General features: G+C 39.8%; 1 protein-coding gene across 1 annotated transcript in view; it reads left to right on the forward strand.

Annotated features, from left to right (window-relative positions):
* Positions 1–18601, forward strand: part of LOC120538971 (NF-kappa-B inhibitor alpha-like) — a 54547-nt gene extending 35946 nt beyond the window's left edge. The window contains exons 5-6 of the mRNA XM_039768625.1: positions 13703–13888; positions 16478–18601. Coding sequence (XP_039624559.1) covers positions 13703–13888; positions 16478–16540 — 249 coding nt within the window. The 3' untranslated portion in view covers positions 16541–18601. The remainder of the gene's footprint in view (positions 1–13702; positions 13889–16477) is intronic.
* Positions 18602–19180: the final 579 nt, after the last annotated feature.

Consider the following 19180-nt stretch of genomic DNA (forward strand, 5'->3'; position numbering starts at 1 on the left):
AAAAGTCCATCGTCAGTACCTTAATGTTAGGTACACAAATACGATAAGCTTGGAATAATCTATAATCTCTTATATATATTTCTCTTCTGGTTCATACTGCTTCCACTGCAAAACTGGTCCCGCTCACACACAGCCATCACGGCATTTCTCGATTCCTATTCGTCCAATTCCAAACCCTTCCCCATGCTGCCAGCGGCTCCTCTTCAAAACCGGTCCTGCTCACACACAGCCATCACGGCATTTCTCGATTCCTATTCGTACACTTCCAAACCCTTCCCCATGCTGCCAGCGGCTCCTCTTCAAAACCGGTCCCGCCCCCACGCAACTGAGACAGCATTTCTCGACAAGCTACTGAGGTACGCTTACAAAATAAAGCAAACTCTGCATTAGGCGAAAATTTACTTCTCCACTTAGATTCCATGGTCAGAACCATCAACCCCTTCGCTAAATCATACAAACACATGCATGAAATCGATTTTCATCTATCCCATAGGCAAATCCTGTAAACAGATTTCCACGCTCAATTTGAATTCCGGTCCTGTGGTTTACCCACTTTTATTCGGAAAGCCTCATTTATTTATCACTTTCACTTGTAACCCTGCTTGGCCGGAAATTGGACATGCACTGTCGGATACCCAAAGACCAGAGCACAAACCCGATATTATGGTACGAGTCTTTTGGATTAAGCTGTGGGAATTACTTAGAGATATTCTACAACAACATCTTTTTGGGGTTGTTATTGATGATATTTACGTAGTCGAATTTCGGAAGCACGGCCTTCCTCATACCACATCTGTTTACTCTTCACAATAATTCTAACAACCAGTCTTCAGCCACGGTCAGTTGTACATGTCTTTTTCTAGTGTTTGATCTTTCGACTCATTATCTGTCGTCTCCACCAAAACGCCTACTCACAACTGTGTCTTTCATGAAGTATTTATTTCTTCTTGATTTCTGAATTCCTTTCCCACCATTTTCTTTTCCTATTCTTACACCGCCATTTGCTACGGCGGGCGTCGCGTAGTAATGAATACAGGCTAAAAAAAAGCCTTTTGTCAATATATTTCTCTGGGAAACTTGAAGGCAGAGTGTTTCTGTCTCCTTGGTTCAAATCCTGGCTCAGACTCTGTCTGTGTATGAAGTTTGCTTCTTCTCCCTGTGTCTGCTTAGTTTTTTTTCCGGGTACTTCCATTTTCCTTGATATCACAAGCCTTATGTATGAATTTGATCTTCGACTCTAAATTGGCCCTGTATAAATGGGTGTAAGTGCAACCTGTGATGGGCTGCTACCCCATTCGCAGTCGGCTGTAGGCCTTCTACAACCCTTTTGAGGGTGGAGGATGGACCTTTTTCTTCTGCTTTTTCCCCAACATGGTTTTCCTGTGAATCACAATGGTTTTACTATTGTTGACTCTGATAGTAGGTTAAAGACCCCAAACACTGCAACTAGTAGTGTTTGAAAAGCTTCTCAGTGTCATATGCTCTGTAATACTCGGGTTAACCCTGAATATAAAAGGTTGAGTGAATCTGAAAGTCTTATGATATTTCATAACCATTTTCCAATCTTAATGTGACAGCAGATCAAGCACCCTCATTTGAATTTAGCAGTGGGCTTAAGTTAATTAATATGCAGATTTTTTTTTTTTTAAATAAAGAGAAGTGGATATATCACAGCACCCTACGGGGTTTTTTTATTATTATCTATCAGGAGCTTTTAGTCATATTGGCTCTTACGGCAACCAAAGGCAAAGTGTGTCACTCTGCCTTAACTATTTAAACTTTACATCTACATACAGGATTTACTTGACATGTCCAAGACTATAGAAGCGGCACAATCCGGTTTTCCATGAGCAAAATAAAATACATATTTTTTTGTATTTTATACATGTACAGTAATAGATTACCCAAGCAAAACTGACAATGCTAGATTGTGACCAAAGCAGGCTGTGTGTGATTGGGCTGTTTATTGTCATCCTCCCGGGACTTTACGTGAACTAAATGCATTGTATGCCATGGTTAATGGTGTAGTATGAAATAATAATAAAAGCTCGTTTTACCAAGGATGATTTATTGAAAGCCTAAAAATACAATTGTATCACAACAACAACAACAACATTTATTTATATAGCACATTTTCATACAATTAATGTAAATCAAAGTGTTTTACATGATGAAGAAAAGAGAAAAAAAGACATTAACATAGAATAAGAGTAGTAATAATAATATAATTATATATATATATATATAATATAATAATATAATAAGTATAGAATGAATCTCAAATGTCTGTATACTGTGACCGCAGAGAGGTTTCTCACACCGCCATGGCTCAGACTCAACCTCACAGACAGGCAAAAATAAACACTAATTTGGCAAAATACCCTTTTATAGGCTTCTTCAAAAAATAGTAGTGCTATTCCCCTCTTTTTTCCACACTGTCTTCCTGCACTCCTTCCCTGATGAGCTTTGTCCTCCTCCTTTCCTAGGTGAGGCGGGATGACTTATTTTATGTACTTCTGGTACTACAATATTGGACTTGTGAAGCTTATCCTGGTCTGGTGGATCCTTCCTAAGATAGGGGAGCTTCTGCCAAAGGAAGCTGTTGGGAGGCACATCCACAAGGCCACCCATAGGAACTGTAATTCCTAGGTAGCCCTGTGATTGCACACATGACACCTAAGCAGAGGGATGCTGCAAACCGGAAGGCAGTCGCCCACCGTCATTCCAGTACAGTTTCATGTTAACCAGAAAAGGTCAAGGGATGGCCATCTGTCCATGGGAGCCATCTGTTATGAAAGTAGAGACTGGTAGAGAGGAGTTGACTTGACCATTAAGCCTCCATAGCATTTTTTTTTGTCTGGTGCGAGCTTATGGAAGCTGTATTCAGAAATAAATGAGAAGACTACTTTTATGAAAATAGAATTCTAAATAAACAACAACTTGAGTTTATGAAACATATCTTTAAGATGTGAGATGAAAAGAAGCTGTATCACTTAATTTACATAGTTACAGAGTTTTAAAGGCATCTGCAACAGTTCTACATCCAATGTTAATTTAATGTTAATTCTATGACAATCCTTAAAGCCATCGGCATCAAATGTAATATACAAAAGTGGAGTTCGGGTCAGAGTAAAAATGAGAGGCGAATGTTGGATTTTGGGTGAAGGTGGAGTGCCTCAGGGGTCTGACTTGAACTGTTACAGTCTATTAATTTGTACTAATGACATTTGATTTTGGTGTAGAAAAAAAAAGTTTGGACTGTGCCAGATCCATTGTCTTTTCTGTTCTTAGACAGCTTGAAAACAGTTACTATTTAAACAAATATACAGTACAAAGAAACATGTCTTACTGTATGTCATGGAGTCCATCTAGGCCAACAGCAAAGAGCTGAAGGACCTGAACGTCTCAGGTTACATTTTAAGACTAGCTTTAAGAATAAAGAAAGCATATATTGACGTCAGAGCCATGTTTTCTTAGGCTATGTCACAGAGTTTGAAAAATGCTGCAACTCTCAGCACAATACAAATCTTCAAAAGCCAATTTTATAAATCTGAATAAAACACAAACTTCTATCTGATGGCAGCCTTTATTAGAAATCTAAAAGTTCAAAAGTGTAATTATTAACTTAAGTGGTAAAATTATGAGAAGATAGTTCAAAACATCATCTTTTTTTAGCCAGAAGAAGCAAAGTAATGCAAATCAAATTCAATAATGTAAATTGTCAGAAAACAAATAAAAGGAAAAATAAAAATCAAAGGCTAACTGTTTAAATGAAATAATACTGCTTTCCATTTCTTGCATTAGCATACTGGTTAGTGCTATTGTCTCACATCTCCTGAGGATTGTGTTCCCCAGCTTGGTCATGGCTTGTGTTCAGTCTAGATGGTCTTCCTGTTGTGTCCCCCAAGTCAGACCTCCATCGCTCCCAACCCTCTCCAAGCATGTATGCGATGGTGTGGGTTGGCTTTACGCAACTGATTGCACCCCAGGATCCTCTTGAATCTGCCACCGCTGATAATGTACTCAAAGGGTGAGCCAACAGATGAGGACACAAACAGAGCAAGGGTTAGGTGCATAAATGTATAAAAGTATGGTGCTTTTATTAGAAACAGTCAAAACAAAGTGTCCAGAAGTGCAGTGCAGAATCTCCAGTAAATAAATAATCCATTAAAACTGTGAACATCTGTGCAATTTAATAACCAGCACTTAAAACAAGAATAAAACGATCACAGTCATCAGGTCCTTGTTCCATCGGTCAAGCCCAACGCAACTCCCACTTTACCTCCACAGGTTACCCATCACTCGCTTAGCTGGCAGAGACATTAGCAGCTGCAGCCCTGTCTAACCTGACCCTCATCTTGGCTGCCTCGAGCAATGTTGGCCAGGCCATTTGGGGTTGGTTGTCCTTCCATCTTTCTTCTCACTCCCCTACCGTGCATTGGATCCCTGGGGAGGACTTCACCATGCTCACACCCACTCTTCTACAAATAATTCAGGGGGGCAAGCCACCCCTAGAGCACCGATCCTTCTCTCCTGTGTGAGACCAGCAACCTCGCTGCCTTTCCACACTAGCCTCCTGGCTCGTCCTGCCCATCCACCTGGTGCTGCTGTTCTGGTTTTCTTTCTGTTCTTTTTTTTCCTCTGACCTGTTTCTGTCTTGCACTCCACTTTTATACATTTCGGAGGACTGCAGGTGCGGTCGTCTGATTGCCGCCCCGGGATACTGATGAGACAATCAGACTGGCTGAACGTGCAAACAAGATAATGCTCGGTTGGTTGACAGCCTTGCACCAACCTGGAGATGAGCCATCTTTTCTGCAGATCACCTACACTTGCTTCACTACCCAGTGCGAGCATATCAGTTATTCATTTAATTAAAAGATAATAACAAGCCGCAGACCTGTGGTACCACAAGGTGTGCAAGTGAGGTCAGTTGATGATGCCATATTGACCCTCTAGGAGCTAGTATAAGATGGGCAGCTTCTTCTATAGTGGGCTCCTGCACCCAGAGTTGTACGGGCAAACTCCAGGTCCTGGACCTCCTAACTGTACTGAACTGGATGGATGGATGGATCTTTTTCAGCTCACCATGTATAAAAGGAATCTCTGAGATGCTGTTGTGATGCATCCCCTCTCAGTTGTACTTACTGTGGTTTTCATTCCTTCTCTTCCTTGTTTTGCTAAATGAGTAAATGTGGGGTATTACAGATTCACTAGACGAGAGAAAATGATATTCTTGTAAGAAACTAATAAACTGGTTCCACAAGTCCAGCTGTCTGGAATCAAATCAGTTTAAAATGTTAGAATGCCCCTGTAGAACAGGAAACCCTCCTACTTTAAATAATTACCATTATTAAAGTCAAAACCAGATACCTCAGCCGATGAGCCAAAGAACATTTCTAAGAAATCAGGGTGTTTTCACAAAGTAAGATTCTCATCAATGAAATTTAGGATGACTCAGTTGCATTTATTTGAAGAATGTCAGATCTGTCTCTGATACCTGATTACCTGCTAATTTCCGTGTATGTAATCTTAAGCAAATCCCAGGGCCGGAGATTCACCTCCTGTTATAAAAGAGTTCAGTGTGTGCAATTTATGAACAATTATACCTATATATATATATATATATTGTGAGCTGGAGGGCTGATCGCACCCCAAATAGAGACAGACGCCCCTGGGAAAACCACAAACCCTGAAACACTGACTACACATTGCTCCTTATCCTTGCACTATAACGCGTAATACAAGCCTCGCGCGGTACTCCGCCGACTTATAAGCCTACCAATATATATATATATATATATCTTTAGTTGCACTTTAAATTACAAAGGATTACAAAGATATTAGCCAAAATGCTAATGCTGACTGTTTGAAATTGTAACCCTTTTGTGATGGCATTCTGTGGACAATTTGTTTTCTCAGGTTGACCTTGTTGGAAAATTCCAAGCACCATTTTAACAAATTTGTTTGTCTCAGTGAAGAAAAGAACAGGAAGGCTTACAGGTCAGGATACTGGACTGAACTTTAAACCACAAAGTGGCCTGTTCATTTACTTCTTCTGTTTCAGTGCGTCACCCTGCGTAAATGAAGGACTAATACCAAGAATAAGTAGGAAGGAAGTACAGGAGGCACAGAATAGAATGAAAAATGAAAAGGCAACAAGACAGGATAAAATACTAGCAGAATTGTGGAAGAGATTAGGAGAAGAGGGAGTTGGTGTGTTGTGGGATGTAATGCAGAGATCTATGAACAGTAAAGAATACGAGAGGAGTGGAGGAACAGTGTGATCATCCCTATTTATAAGGACAATAGTGATATTCAGGACTGTGTAAACCATAGAGGACTAAAGCTGATGTCACACTCGGTGACAATTGGGAAAGGGTTGAATAGAGAAGGCTTAGGGAGGAGATCACCATAGGGGAGGAACAGTTTGGTTTTTTACAAGGTAGAGGAATACCTGATGCTGCCTTTGCATTCGGACAGCTCATAGAAAAGCATCAAGAAAACCAGAAAGCTTTGCATATTGATGTTTATTGATCTGGAGAAGGCTTATGATAGAGTGCCATGTCAAGAAGTCTGGAGGTTCATGTGGGAGAAAGGAGGACACAAAAAGTATGTGAGGATTGTCCATAATATGTATGAGGGAGCGAGGACTAAAAACAGCGTTGCGATAACAAACAAGATCCCAGTCAGAGTAGGTGTGCACCAGGGATCATCTTTAAGTCCTTACCCTTTTGATCTGGCTATGGATGTGTCGAGTCATGGGGATAAAAGGCCAATCCGCCTCGTGTATGCTTTTTGCTGATGACATTGTATTGTGTAGCACTAGAAAGAAGGAAGTGGAGAGGAAGAAGGAAGAAGGGCATTGGAAGATAGAGGATTGAAGATAAGTACTAAGAAGACAGAATATATGAGATTTAATGATGATCAGGATTCAGAAGTAAGCCTGCAGGGAGAGCTATTGAAAAGAGTGGATAAATTTAAATATCTAGAATCAGTCATAGTTTAAGATAGAAAATTAGATGCAGAGATAAGAGTTCAGTGTGGATGGAACAATGGGAAGAAGGTTTCAGGAGGAATGTGTGATCAAAGGTTAAAGGTAAGGATTTTAAGACAGTAGTAAGCCCAGCAATACTAAATTTAGCTGAAACATGGGCAGTAAATAGAGCACAAGAGAAGAAGTTAAGTTAAGACTGGTGCTGCACCCACCACACAATGAACCACCTGGACTGGGACCCGAGTGTAGTGGGTGACACCTCAGCACAACACTGGAATAGTGTGAGGTTTTTTGCAGTGGCTGGAGTGCCAGATAGATGTGACGCAAATGAGAAGGTTGTGTGGAGTTACAAAACAGGACAAAATAAGAAATGAGGCATAACAAAAGTGGGAGAGCTATCAAAGGAAGTTAAGGAAAGCGATATTATGAGAGAGACGATGAATATGTGAGCAAAAAAGAGATGGGAAAGAGAGGGCAAGAGAAGCCAAAGTAGAGGTGGATGGATAAAGTAAAAGAAGATTTAAAAGAAAAGGACTTAAGAGGAGAGGAGGCGTAGAACCAACCTATTTGGAGAAGGTTACAGAAGTGGGAAAAGGATGAAGAGGAAAAAACCCTGAGCTCTGGTGATACAAATTGCATATTTAAATACCACAGCACTGTATGCCTTGAGATGGTATCTGTTATAGATGCTGTATAAAATGAAGGCTTACGTTGCACTACTACTACGTTTAACAAAATGAGTAATTCTTACACGTTCCAGCAGCAGAGCTGCAAGTCATTGACCTTTTACACCCACGATTTAGGCAATTTAAAATAGCTGCCATTCACTGTTACAGGAACAAAAAACATTTCAACAGGTGGCTTTTGCTGCCCTTCAAGCACTCTAGTGTTATGAAGTTTTGTCAAGCATTACATATTTTTTTTTAAAAAATGTACAGAACAGTCCTGCTTGTTCCTAATTAGAAGAGATTACAGAATTGACTTTGAGGAGGAATTCCATACTGAGCATTCCATGTTGATTTGTTATGTGCTCTGTGAAGCACTGCGCTGTATTTGAATTGTGATGCTTTGTGTGCTCCCTGTTGCCCTGTACTGAAGAGAGCACACTCACAAAATGGAGAGTAGGTGTGATGGTTGTCACTTTTATGAGGCAGGTGCTCAGGTCATGAAAGTGGTGCTTTGCAGAAACAGACGGGACAGCAGATAGAGAGACACCTAGAATGTGTGAGACAGGCTGTTGGTCGCCTGTGAGGGACGTAGTGGCTCGTATGACTCTTCTTTTCAGAGTGGGTGCATCATGTAAACATATTCATTTTGAATCTTGTCTTCAGAAATTTGACATCTAAGTGTGGTGGGAAGGAAACCAGAGCAGTAGGAGAAAATCCATATGGACACTGGGAGAACATGCAGATACCAGTAGGCAACAACAATGAAAACTCATCTACATAAAAACATGAGAACTCGCATCCTCTGTAAACAAATTTCATGTCAAAATAATAAAAATAAAATTCTGAGCTGTGCTGTGCATATCACTGTGGCCCACGAGCATCAAAAGATGTTTATGGATATTTTTATTTATTTATTTTGTTCTTTATTTTTCCTTATACAATTTCTTGTATTAGGAATTTGTTAGTTTTCACATACCCCTTGGGGTCAGAGCGCAGGGTCAGCCATTGTACAGCGCCCCTGGAGCAATTGACGGTTAAGGGCCCAGCAGAGTAGGATCTCCTTTTTGGCAGTGACGGGGATTCGAACCGGCAACCTTTAGGATACCAGCGCAGATCCTTAGCCTCTATTGTCAAAACAGTAACATACAATTATTTTTGTTTATCAGATAAAATAGCAAATTTATTTAGGAACGGAATTAGGAATTAAATAAGAAAATTTCACAATCTTTACAAGCCTAATTAGCAAAGCTTAAGTTTTAAAGACTGTGGAGGAAAAACAACCTTTTTGTAAGGATCAGCAGTGGAATTACAAATGTCAAGTTGTGACTCAGAGATACTGATTACATAATTTAGTAATGTAACCCCAAGTAGTGAAATAGCAAATGGAAGACAACAAGTTCTTGTGTTTTTATTGTTATTACGTTCAAGTAAGCAATGACTAAGAACTGCAATAGAAATGTGAGCTGTACTGCTTAGGCCAGTTTATCCTGGTACTTTCAGGCACGAGGGCTGCCACCATTCATGGCTGGGCTGGGGTGCCAGTGTATCACTGGCCCCACTGAAGCACATGCTAACAGTTTAGCCTGCAGGTCTTTGGGATACAAGAGCAAGCCCACGGACCAATGAGAAGAACATGCAAACTCCAGGCTGGAAACCGAATGAAATTTGTGGAATAAAAGAGTTAACCTGAGACGACATCACATCCAATAAACATGGAAAAGAGCAATTATCACAGTCTGAGCTTTGTGAAGCAGAAAAGCCATTAGGGGAAAAAGAGAAGTTTATGAAAATGAGTTTCATAATGAAGAAGCATCATGTTGTTTGAATTCATGTTGGCATTTCTCCTTTTTGCTGAGTTCAATTGCTATGCATTTTGCAGAGTTTGTTACCTTTACTTTTGACTAAATCCTGGCCATGCTCAGTATGTTGATTACCTGAGAAACAGGAAGGAAGTACTGCGGGACGTGTCTTCAGTCGGTGCCCACGCATTATGCACAGGGGAGACTGAGTCTCATTTTAGCCCATGTAGTTCTGACCACTGTGACTCAGCCTTATGGGGTCTTTTCATAAATTTCTTTTTTTTTCTTTCTTTCTTTCTTTAATTTCTTGAAATATGTACTGGTAGACAGTCACTGTCTTACTAAACTTCACATTGTGGGCTGCACCTCCTGAGGTATGTAATTGGGTTGAAGGCTTTCACATCCATAGTGATGAGTTTACACAAGCAGTTTCTTTTCTGCTTACTAAGAATTTGTTTTCTTGTAGCATCTGGCCAAAATCTGCTGTGTTAGTGGCTTTTTTTAATTTACACATATAATTAATATGTAGACATGTTTGCTAACTGGCTTATCAAGTTCCACATCAGTCATAAAGAGGAAACTTACCCATGCTGCCCATAACAGACAATAATCATAATATCGTAATGCTTTCAATCATGCAAACACAAGCTGATGGTATGGCACCTGGTAGCATGCATTCATTATGTCCTTTTTCTCTGTTGCAATATAAGGGAATTCATTCCATATATTTTCCATCCATCCATCCATTTTCCAACCTGCTGAATCCAAATACAGGGTCACGGGGGTCTGCTGGAGCCAATCCCAGCCAACACAGGGCACAAGGCAGGAACCAATCCTGGGCAGGGTGCCAACCCACCGCAGGACACACACCCACACACACGAGAGCCAATTTAGAATCGCCAATCCACCTAACCTGCATGTCTTTGGACTGTGGGAAGAAACTGGAGCGCCCAGAGGAAACCCACGCAGACACGGGGAGAACATGCAAACTCCACATAGGGAGGACCCGGGAAGCGAACCCGGGTCTCCTAACTGCGAGACAGCAGCGCTACCACTGCACCACCATTTATTTTCATTATGCCTAATAGTATTTATCATTATTCCTCCTGGTGCAGTATAATTGAAAAATTCCTTGTGGATCTGATATCTCCTCCATGTTCTTGCGACCTTCTTACGATGGCACATATGGATGTGCCATCCTGGAGGAACTGGATTACCTATGCAACCTGAATCGGCTGAAGGTATCGCCTACTACTACCAGTAGTAATGAGGACACTTGCAAAACACAAAACTAGACAAGAATCGGTCAGGAAGAATAAGGAGAGAACAATGGTTTGTGGCCACCACATTCTAAACTATTCCCTTTTTTGGGGGTTGATTTGCTGTTGGCTCTCCAGTGCACCTGTTGCCTCTTTCATTTGCACCAAAGCAGGTGAAGGTGATTCATTGTCACTTGTGCTTTCTAACTGGACAGATTTATATCTCTGAAACGTAGCTATCTTGGTGTTAGACTGTGATGTTAATTTCTTTGAGCAGTGTATATGTTACGGGTAGAGCCAGAAATTGGATAAACCTAGCATTATCTAGGTAAAGCTCACATTGTTCAAAGAGATTACGTGGGTAAAGTTAGAAACTCAGCTTTACCCAGGTCTGCCTGATAATGTGAACTTTTACCCTGGTACTGCTAGGTTTATCCAGTTTTCGAGCTATACCAGTAGCATCTACTATATATATAAAATCCTAAAAGTGCAACAATTTTATGTCATGTTTTTTGTCATGCTTTAATCGGGCTTATTTTAAAACCTACATATATATGTTTGGTATCATTCTTTTCAGAATTTTTTGAACTTTAATGTGATGTTAGATTTTCAGATTGTTATTCCGTTTTTAAATTCTAAGCTAAAATATCAAGAAAGTTGTGCATCGAGCATAGTGGACCTCGGTGTAATGGGAATACTCCAATCAGTAAGAGAGTAAATTATTTTATTCTCTCTTCATAATTTTTACTCCGTTAAATAATAATTTTTCTTTTACATATTTATAGAATTTCGTGATTTTTGACTCCAATAAATAATTTTCTTTTGTACATTTACAGATTTTACTAATATTGTGGCCGCAACGGGGGGTTGGATGCTGAAGGCGCCAGGCCCCTAGTGTGTGTGTGTCTGTATGTATGTGTGTATGTATATATATGTATATGTATATGTATATATATATGTGTGTATGTATATGTATATATATATGTATATGTATATATGTATGTATATGTATATATATATATATATATATATATATATAAAACATAGTATTCTCAAATGAAGAGTCACACAATGCCGGAACCTATCCTGGCACACTGGGTACAAGGCATGAACCAATCCTGTAGAGGGCACCAGTCCATCACAGGTCCACCTGCAAACACAACCACTCCACACAGGGCCAATTAACTGAACACAGCCATCTTTTAAATGTAGAAAGAAAAGCACAGTACCAGGAGAAAGCGCCACATAGACATTAGGAGAACATGTTATCTGTATACAGTATTAATCTTGAATTCAGTGCTTCCTAGTCTTCAGAATGGTGGCACAGTAATCCATCTATCCATTAATACATTAATTAATATGCAGACGGTTGAAAAACATTCACATCTTTCTCGGAATCTTGTACGGTAATGCTAATAAACGCTGACTCATTTTACAAGTTCAGGTTGAGTCTGAAGGTCATTCAGGTTGAGTATGGCTGATTTCTCTGTCGTGTTTCACTTCTGGTAATTGGTTCCGGATTCCTCCAAACATTTGGCTGAACCCACTTTCCGTAATCCCCAGTCACACGATTAGATATGCATTGTGATGGTGTGATCCGTACTATTAAGAATAGAAAAGTAAAAATTTCTTTCTCTTACATGTCTCGTCATTATATTACTGGACTACACTGACAATCCAGTCATTCTGCCACTATCAAAATTGTTTGACAGCCAGCGATTATCTTGGCAGTGTGGGGTGCAATACAGGTGGCAACCTTGGACAGACAGATTTTAAGTAAACTGCATAGAAAGCAAAATTTACAAATGGATACTTTAAAATTCTTGTGACATTTTTCTTCCATCCTCTGAAATTTAAAAAATAATCTCCACATGGTGTGAATTGTATCATTTAGCGTATGACGTATCCAACTTCTACCCAGTATTATGATACTACCACCTATTATTTTAAAGTATCAAGCAATCGACTTCTTTTGTGAATTTTTATTTTATTGCTGTATTCCTTTTATTCATTGTGGCAAACTATGGAGAAACATAGTGGAAGCATTAACCCTGTCTATTTTTAAAAAGTATGTGGAGGAGATATTGGGACAACTAAGCTATTGAGCTTGATAGACTCCTCTTGTTCGCCTATCTTCTTATGTGCTGACTCGCAGTTCCAGGCACTTGGCTTCTACAGCCAGGTCTCAGACTGTAAGGGTTTTCTCCAAGTACTCCATTTTCCCCCAATATTCTGAAGATGTGCCAGCTAGCTACTTTAGTTTGATGAAGTATCCAGGTTGGCCTCCCACATTATTCTTGCTAAGCTATTCCCTGTGACCCTGTGGTGCATTAATCAGCTTGAGCTTTGTTTAATCAATTCAAGTGAAGACTATCCATTTCTGAAGTCCCTTTTTATATAGTGGGAGTCTGGAGAAAACAATCACAGTATGAACCAGTGAATGGCTCTCATTAGGAGACGAAACTCCCGATGTGACAACAATGCTCACCCAGACCGGGTTAGTTTAGATCCACACACCACCCTAACCAAATCTTCAGACTGGCCGAAGAAAGTCATCTAACTCTGCAGACACGCTTTGCACTGTAATGACTGGAAATCGAGGCAATGCTTGTGTGTTGGAAATGCTAGTGCTACAACACCATGCCATTCACATTTGTTTAAGTTTTATTTCTAGTTATCTTGTAATCTTAAGATTTGTAATCTTTTTGCATAGAGATAATGAATTCTGGAAAAGACACTACATAAGGTAATGCTTGATTAATTCATTCATTTGTGTTTTATCAGTCATTTCAGTTTACTTGACAGTAAAGTGCACATTGAGTTATGCCCATCGCCCAGCGTAAAGTAGGAAGTGTGTCAGTAGCACATGGGTGTCTGCTGAAAATGCTGATTTTATAATTAATGTTGGTATGTCAGGACTTTTTAAAACTAATGTGTGTTTTTTTGTTTTTTGTTTTATCCCCCTCTCTCTTTACTCAGGAAGTAACATGGGGGAGGCGACCCTTGCATCTCGCAACAGAGAATAATGACATTAAAATGGTATCACTGCTGCTGGAAAGGGGAGCACAAGTGGATTCTGAAACATATAGTGGGGTGACCCCGGTAGAGCTGGCCATTGGGCGAGGCAATGGGCAACTTGCTGTGGAACTTCAACACGCCAGTATGGTAAGCAAATGTCACTGATCTTCCAGTGTCTGCTTATTGCATGGATTTTTCCTATGTACAATTTAATAAAATGATGGTTTTCTCCTTTAAATGGGCATTAAAGGGAGCGAAGGAAAAACGGTTGGCTGTTTGCGGAGTTACAAAACAGGACACAATAAGAAATGATACAATAAGCAGTACAACAAAAGTGGGAGAGATATCTGAGAAAGTGCAGAAAGTAGGTTGAAGTGGTATGGAAATGTGATGAGGATTGACCATGAATATGTGGGCTAAAGAATGAAGGGAATGGAAGTACAGAGGAAGAGAAAGTAATTTGACCAAAGGGGAGGTGGATGGACAAAAGTAAAAGAAAATCTGAAGGAAAAGGGCTTGACGGGTGAAGAGGTGCAGGACCGAGCTTTTTGGAGAAGGTTGATCAAGCAAATCGACCCCACATACTGTAGAAGTGGAAAATGAGGAAGAATTGTTCTCTTCTTTAAAGTTGAAACAGAACAAATTTTTAAGAACTTATCCTTGCAATTATGTAATCCACCAATCAAGAGGTAGCAGCACAATGCATAAAATGATGCAGATCCAGGTCAGAGGTTTGAGTTAATGTTCACATCAAACACCAGAATCAGAAATAATGTAATGTCTGTGATTTTGACAGTGGTATGACTGTTGGGGGCAGACAGACTGTAACTGCTGACTGCCTGGAATTTTCACACACAACTCTAGAGTTTCCAGAGAATGGTGTGAAAAATTAAAGACATCTAGTGAGTAGCAGGTCTGCGGATGGAAATGCCATGTTGATGAGAAAGGTCAGAGGAAAATGGCCAGACTGGTTTGAGCTGATGGATAGGCTGCACTAATTAAGATAATCCACTTTATATAACCGTGGTAAGCAGAAAAGAATACACAACATGTTGAACCGTGAGGCAGATGGGCTGCAACAGAAGATGATCATGTTGGGTTCCGTTCCTGACAGCCAAATACAGAAACTTGAGGCTGTAGTGGGCATAAGCTCACCAAAACTGGACAGCTGAAGATTGAAAAATGTAACCTGGTTTGATAAATCTTGATTTCTGCTGAGGCACACAGATAGTAGGGTCAGAATTTTGCTCCAACAGCACAAATCCATGTACCCAGCCTGTCATGTGTCAACTGCTGTCTAGACTGGTGATAGTGATGTAAAGGGGTCGAAACTGTTTTCTAGTACACTGTGGGTCCATTAATACCATTTCATCATTCCTTGAAAGCCACGACCTGTTTGCGTATTGTTGCTGACCATGTGCATCCCTTCATCTTTGAATGGCTAATCCCAGCATGTTATGCACCATGTCACAAAGTAAAAATTGTCTCAAACTGGTTTCATGAACATGACGATGAGTTCAGTGTTCTTCAGTGGCTTGCCCACTCCCTGGATATACAGTGGTGTGAAAAAATATTTGCCCCCTTCCTGATTTCTTATTCTTATTCTTTTGCATGTTTGTCACACAAAATGTTTCTGATCATCAAACACATTTAACCTCTGTGTCAGGCAGCTCCTATTTAAGTGATTTCTTGATTGAAACAGGTGTGGCAGTAATCAGGCCTGGGGGTGGCTACAGAAATTGAACTCAGGTGTGATACACCACAGTTAGGTTATTTTTTAACAAGGGGGCAATTACTTTTTCACACAGGGCCATGTAGGTTTCTCCCTAAATAATAAAAACCATCATTTAAAAACTGCATTTTGTGTTTACTTGTGTTATATTTGACTAATGGTTAAATGTGTTTGATGATCAGAAACATTTTGTGTGACAAACATGCAAAAGAATAAGAAATCAGGAAGGGGGCAAATAGTTTTTCACACCACTGTACATCCAGTAAAACCCATTTGGAATGTGGTAGAACGGGAGATTCGCAGCATGAATGTGTAGCTGAGAAACTGAAATTGGCCAATTGTGGACCAGAATCTGAAAATAATTTTTTAGCACCTTGTGGAATTCTTGCTGCTAAGACTTGAGACAGTTTTGAGCACAAAAAGGAGGTCCTACCCATTATCAGTATAATGTTCCTAATAATTAACTCAATGAGTGTATATAATGATAGGTGCAGTGGTTAGCGCTGCTGCTTTACAGCCTCAGAGTGATGGGTTCAAATCCCAGCCATGTCCCTGTCTGTTGTGTTTTTTTTCCCTAAAGGACATTACTTCGGCTTTTATCCCACATGAAAAACATGTTGATGGATGACTCTAAACTAGCATTGTGCGTGTGAGTGTGACTGAGACAATGACGCAAAAGGGAAAATAAAGCAATGAAATATCTAAACAAATAGCACTAAAGTATCAAATGGAGAAGGTCATCCTTTACAGCATTAGCCCTTTTAAGTCGGACAAATGTAAAAGAGTTCTGAGCCAACATGACTGTAATTCAGTCTCTTCCTGTAATACGTCTGACCTTCATATTCGGAGGAAGTGAAAGCAAATTGTCTCTGTAAACTTGAATCCACAACATTTAGGGAAGAAGTAGGAGCAGGAGTGTATCTTACTCATTTTTCTTTAATTTTAATACAGTTAAAATCTAAACTCCTTACCACTCTCTGTCTCTTTTTCTCTTTGTCCCTCAGATTATTAATGGCTGCTTCTTTGATGATCTGAAACTAAGAGGCCTCCCACTAACAAGTCATTAATGGAGCCAGTTACTCACCAAGCTTCCCCCTCTGAACTTGTTAAGGGGGATTTTTTCAGGACACTTTTGGAATTCACCTCCTACCTGAACCCTGCCTCGGGCCACTAGGCTTGTTTTTTGAAGGATTGCATTGAGCCTATGTGGGTGAATATATGTGTGTTTTCTCTCTGAACTACTGATTTGTATTTTTGGGAGGTAGGATTGAGCAGTGAGTGCTCATTTTATGTAGCCGAGTTCCCTTCCTCCTTTTTTTATATTTTCTTGTCAATCCAGGCCTATCAGCACTAAGCAAACACTTCATTCACCCTAGATCTAGGAAAAGTAGAGCTTCTTTATAAGGAACCTGCAGCTTCTCTCTCTAAGCATTAAAACAGAATCCATTCAATGGCAAACTGACCCATCCTTGTTATTCATCTGTAAGCAATGAGTTTGTCATATCAAACTATTGAAGGAATTCTATATACCAGACGTCATCATCCTCCTAATGCTAAAAACAACAATAATGATGATGAAACTTTTGAAACCAGCATGCTATTAAGTATTTTTCAATCTACAGTCCTTGTGGATGACTGGATTTTATCATTAACTGTGTGCGAATATATTTAGCCTTCCAGGAATTATGATAAGGCTGCAGTTACAATATTTGTTTGGCAGCATGAGACCGTTTATGCAGTTTGTATCAAAAGCAGTTACCATATTGGAATTGGCTGACAATATTGAAATGTGTGGAATCTTAACTTGCAGATCCATTTATTATCATTGTGTAGAATGAAAAATGGTACTGCATTCCTTAGTTTAATGTGTATGCTGTGTAGGAAAGCAGACTGTGCTTTTGTGCTGTCTCTTAAGCCAAATGAGGCCAAGGCAGAGAAAAAGAAAAAAGCTGTAACAACAAAAGTGATGAATACAGAGGGAAAGTAAACGGGACAAGCTAATAGATGAAACACAAGAAGCATATGTCCACATTAGGTCATCTTGTACTGCATTTTGTGCTTATCTGTCAGGTTGGCTAGCTGCCTGCCAAATGTTATTTTAAAAGGGTTTCCTCCTGTTCAAGTTAATTTTCGACTTCACAGTTATTTGCCATTTATACACCATACATTGAGGTTTTAACTTGCGTGTTTCCCTCAGACTAGTGACAGCTTTATTCAGTTTTCTTTTTTTTGGCCCCTCTTTTTCCCAGAAGTTGAACCCTTGTCTTGCATTTCACTTCCAGCTCCAACCATATCTAATAGAATCAGTTTTGAAATCTTGGGTAAGAATTACTTTTGGGAGCACCATGGGGTTGATTAGATTATGGACCTCCTGGGGCCACCTTCCTCTAACAGACCCCGATAACCCTGCTGTCCTGTTTCCTCTGCTCACGAGTCCAAGAAACCTCTAGGTCACCGGTCTATTATAGTGGTTTTCCCTGACGCCACTAGCCTGGAAGAGACATGCACAATTACACAGGGTTCCACTACTATTCTAGGATAAATGATGCAGTTGAAAAATATCTGACTCTGTGGTCCATAAGCAAGGATCATAATGTCCCTTTGTCCTACTAGAGTAGCCATCTCTAAGATTCGTTTCATATTAAATATTGATAGTGGCCCCTACTGGTATGGTTGACAAGGCCACAATTGTAACACACCGCTGAGGTTCTATCCTGCATTATGGAAAACTGCTTACACCTCTGACCTCTACAGGGGCCTACGTCACAGTGTTCATAATTCACCATGAGAACATGGATGACAAGAACATGGTGTTTCATCAACATCCAGAGACTGAACTTCTTGTGAATAGCAATATCTTGCTATCTGACGTTCACATAGAGCTTTATGCTTAACTGAACAGCAGCAGTGTCAGATGGCGGGTAATGCAATGTAAAGGCAAGCACTTCGATATTGCCCTTCAGCCTTGAACGGTACTGAGTGTAAGAAAAGAACAAATGAGTTTTGCTTTATAGAATACTAAGATGTGATACACAGAGAAATGAGGCTGCCCAGGCATTCCTACCCCAAGGGAAGCATCAAACATGGTAGACGAGTGGTAAAACACCATTAATTGGGGTGGAGATTTAGTAGATATATTAAAAAAAGCACACAGAAAAAGTAAAGAGAATATTAATTCTGTGATTCAGTAAGGATATAAACTGGAAATTACTACATTTAGTTCCCAATTACAGCAAATCTATACATCTTGTAATAAAATGTTAGAATAGAGAAAAGTGCTTCCTCTACACCAGTGGTTCCCAGACTTGGTCCTGGGGACCCCCTGTGGCTGCAGGTTTTTGTTCCAACCAACTTGACAATTGGTGATAATAATCGATAACAACTGATCTCACTTAATTAGCTGGTCTTTTTGATTCTTCTCTTATTCTGTATTCAGAATGTTGTTTACATTTATAAGACATTTACAAATATTTCAATTTTTTTCTAAAGCTGTAAATGCTTAACTCTCTTTTATTGTTTTCCTATTATTTTCCCCTTTTCGGGTGTAGTTTGCTTCCTTCATTTAACTCCAATAGTGACAATTAGCAGCCAGCATAGCAGACACCCGGATGATGAAAGCTGTGACTTCAGTGTCAGACTCCCTAATTAGTAAATAATCAATTAAATAACCAGAACACCTGGAAAAGCAGAATGGAAATTAGGTTGAA

The sequence above is a fragment of the Polypterus senegalus genome, chromosome 11 (genome assembly GCF_016835505.1).
Source record: "Polypterus senegalus isolate Bchr_013 chromosome 11, ASM1683550v1, whole genome shotgun sequence".
In the NCBI taxonomy this organism is placed as follows: domain Eukaryota; kingdom Metazoa; phylum Chordata; class Cladistia; order Polypteriformes; family Polypteridae; genus Polypterus; species Polypterus senegalus.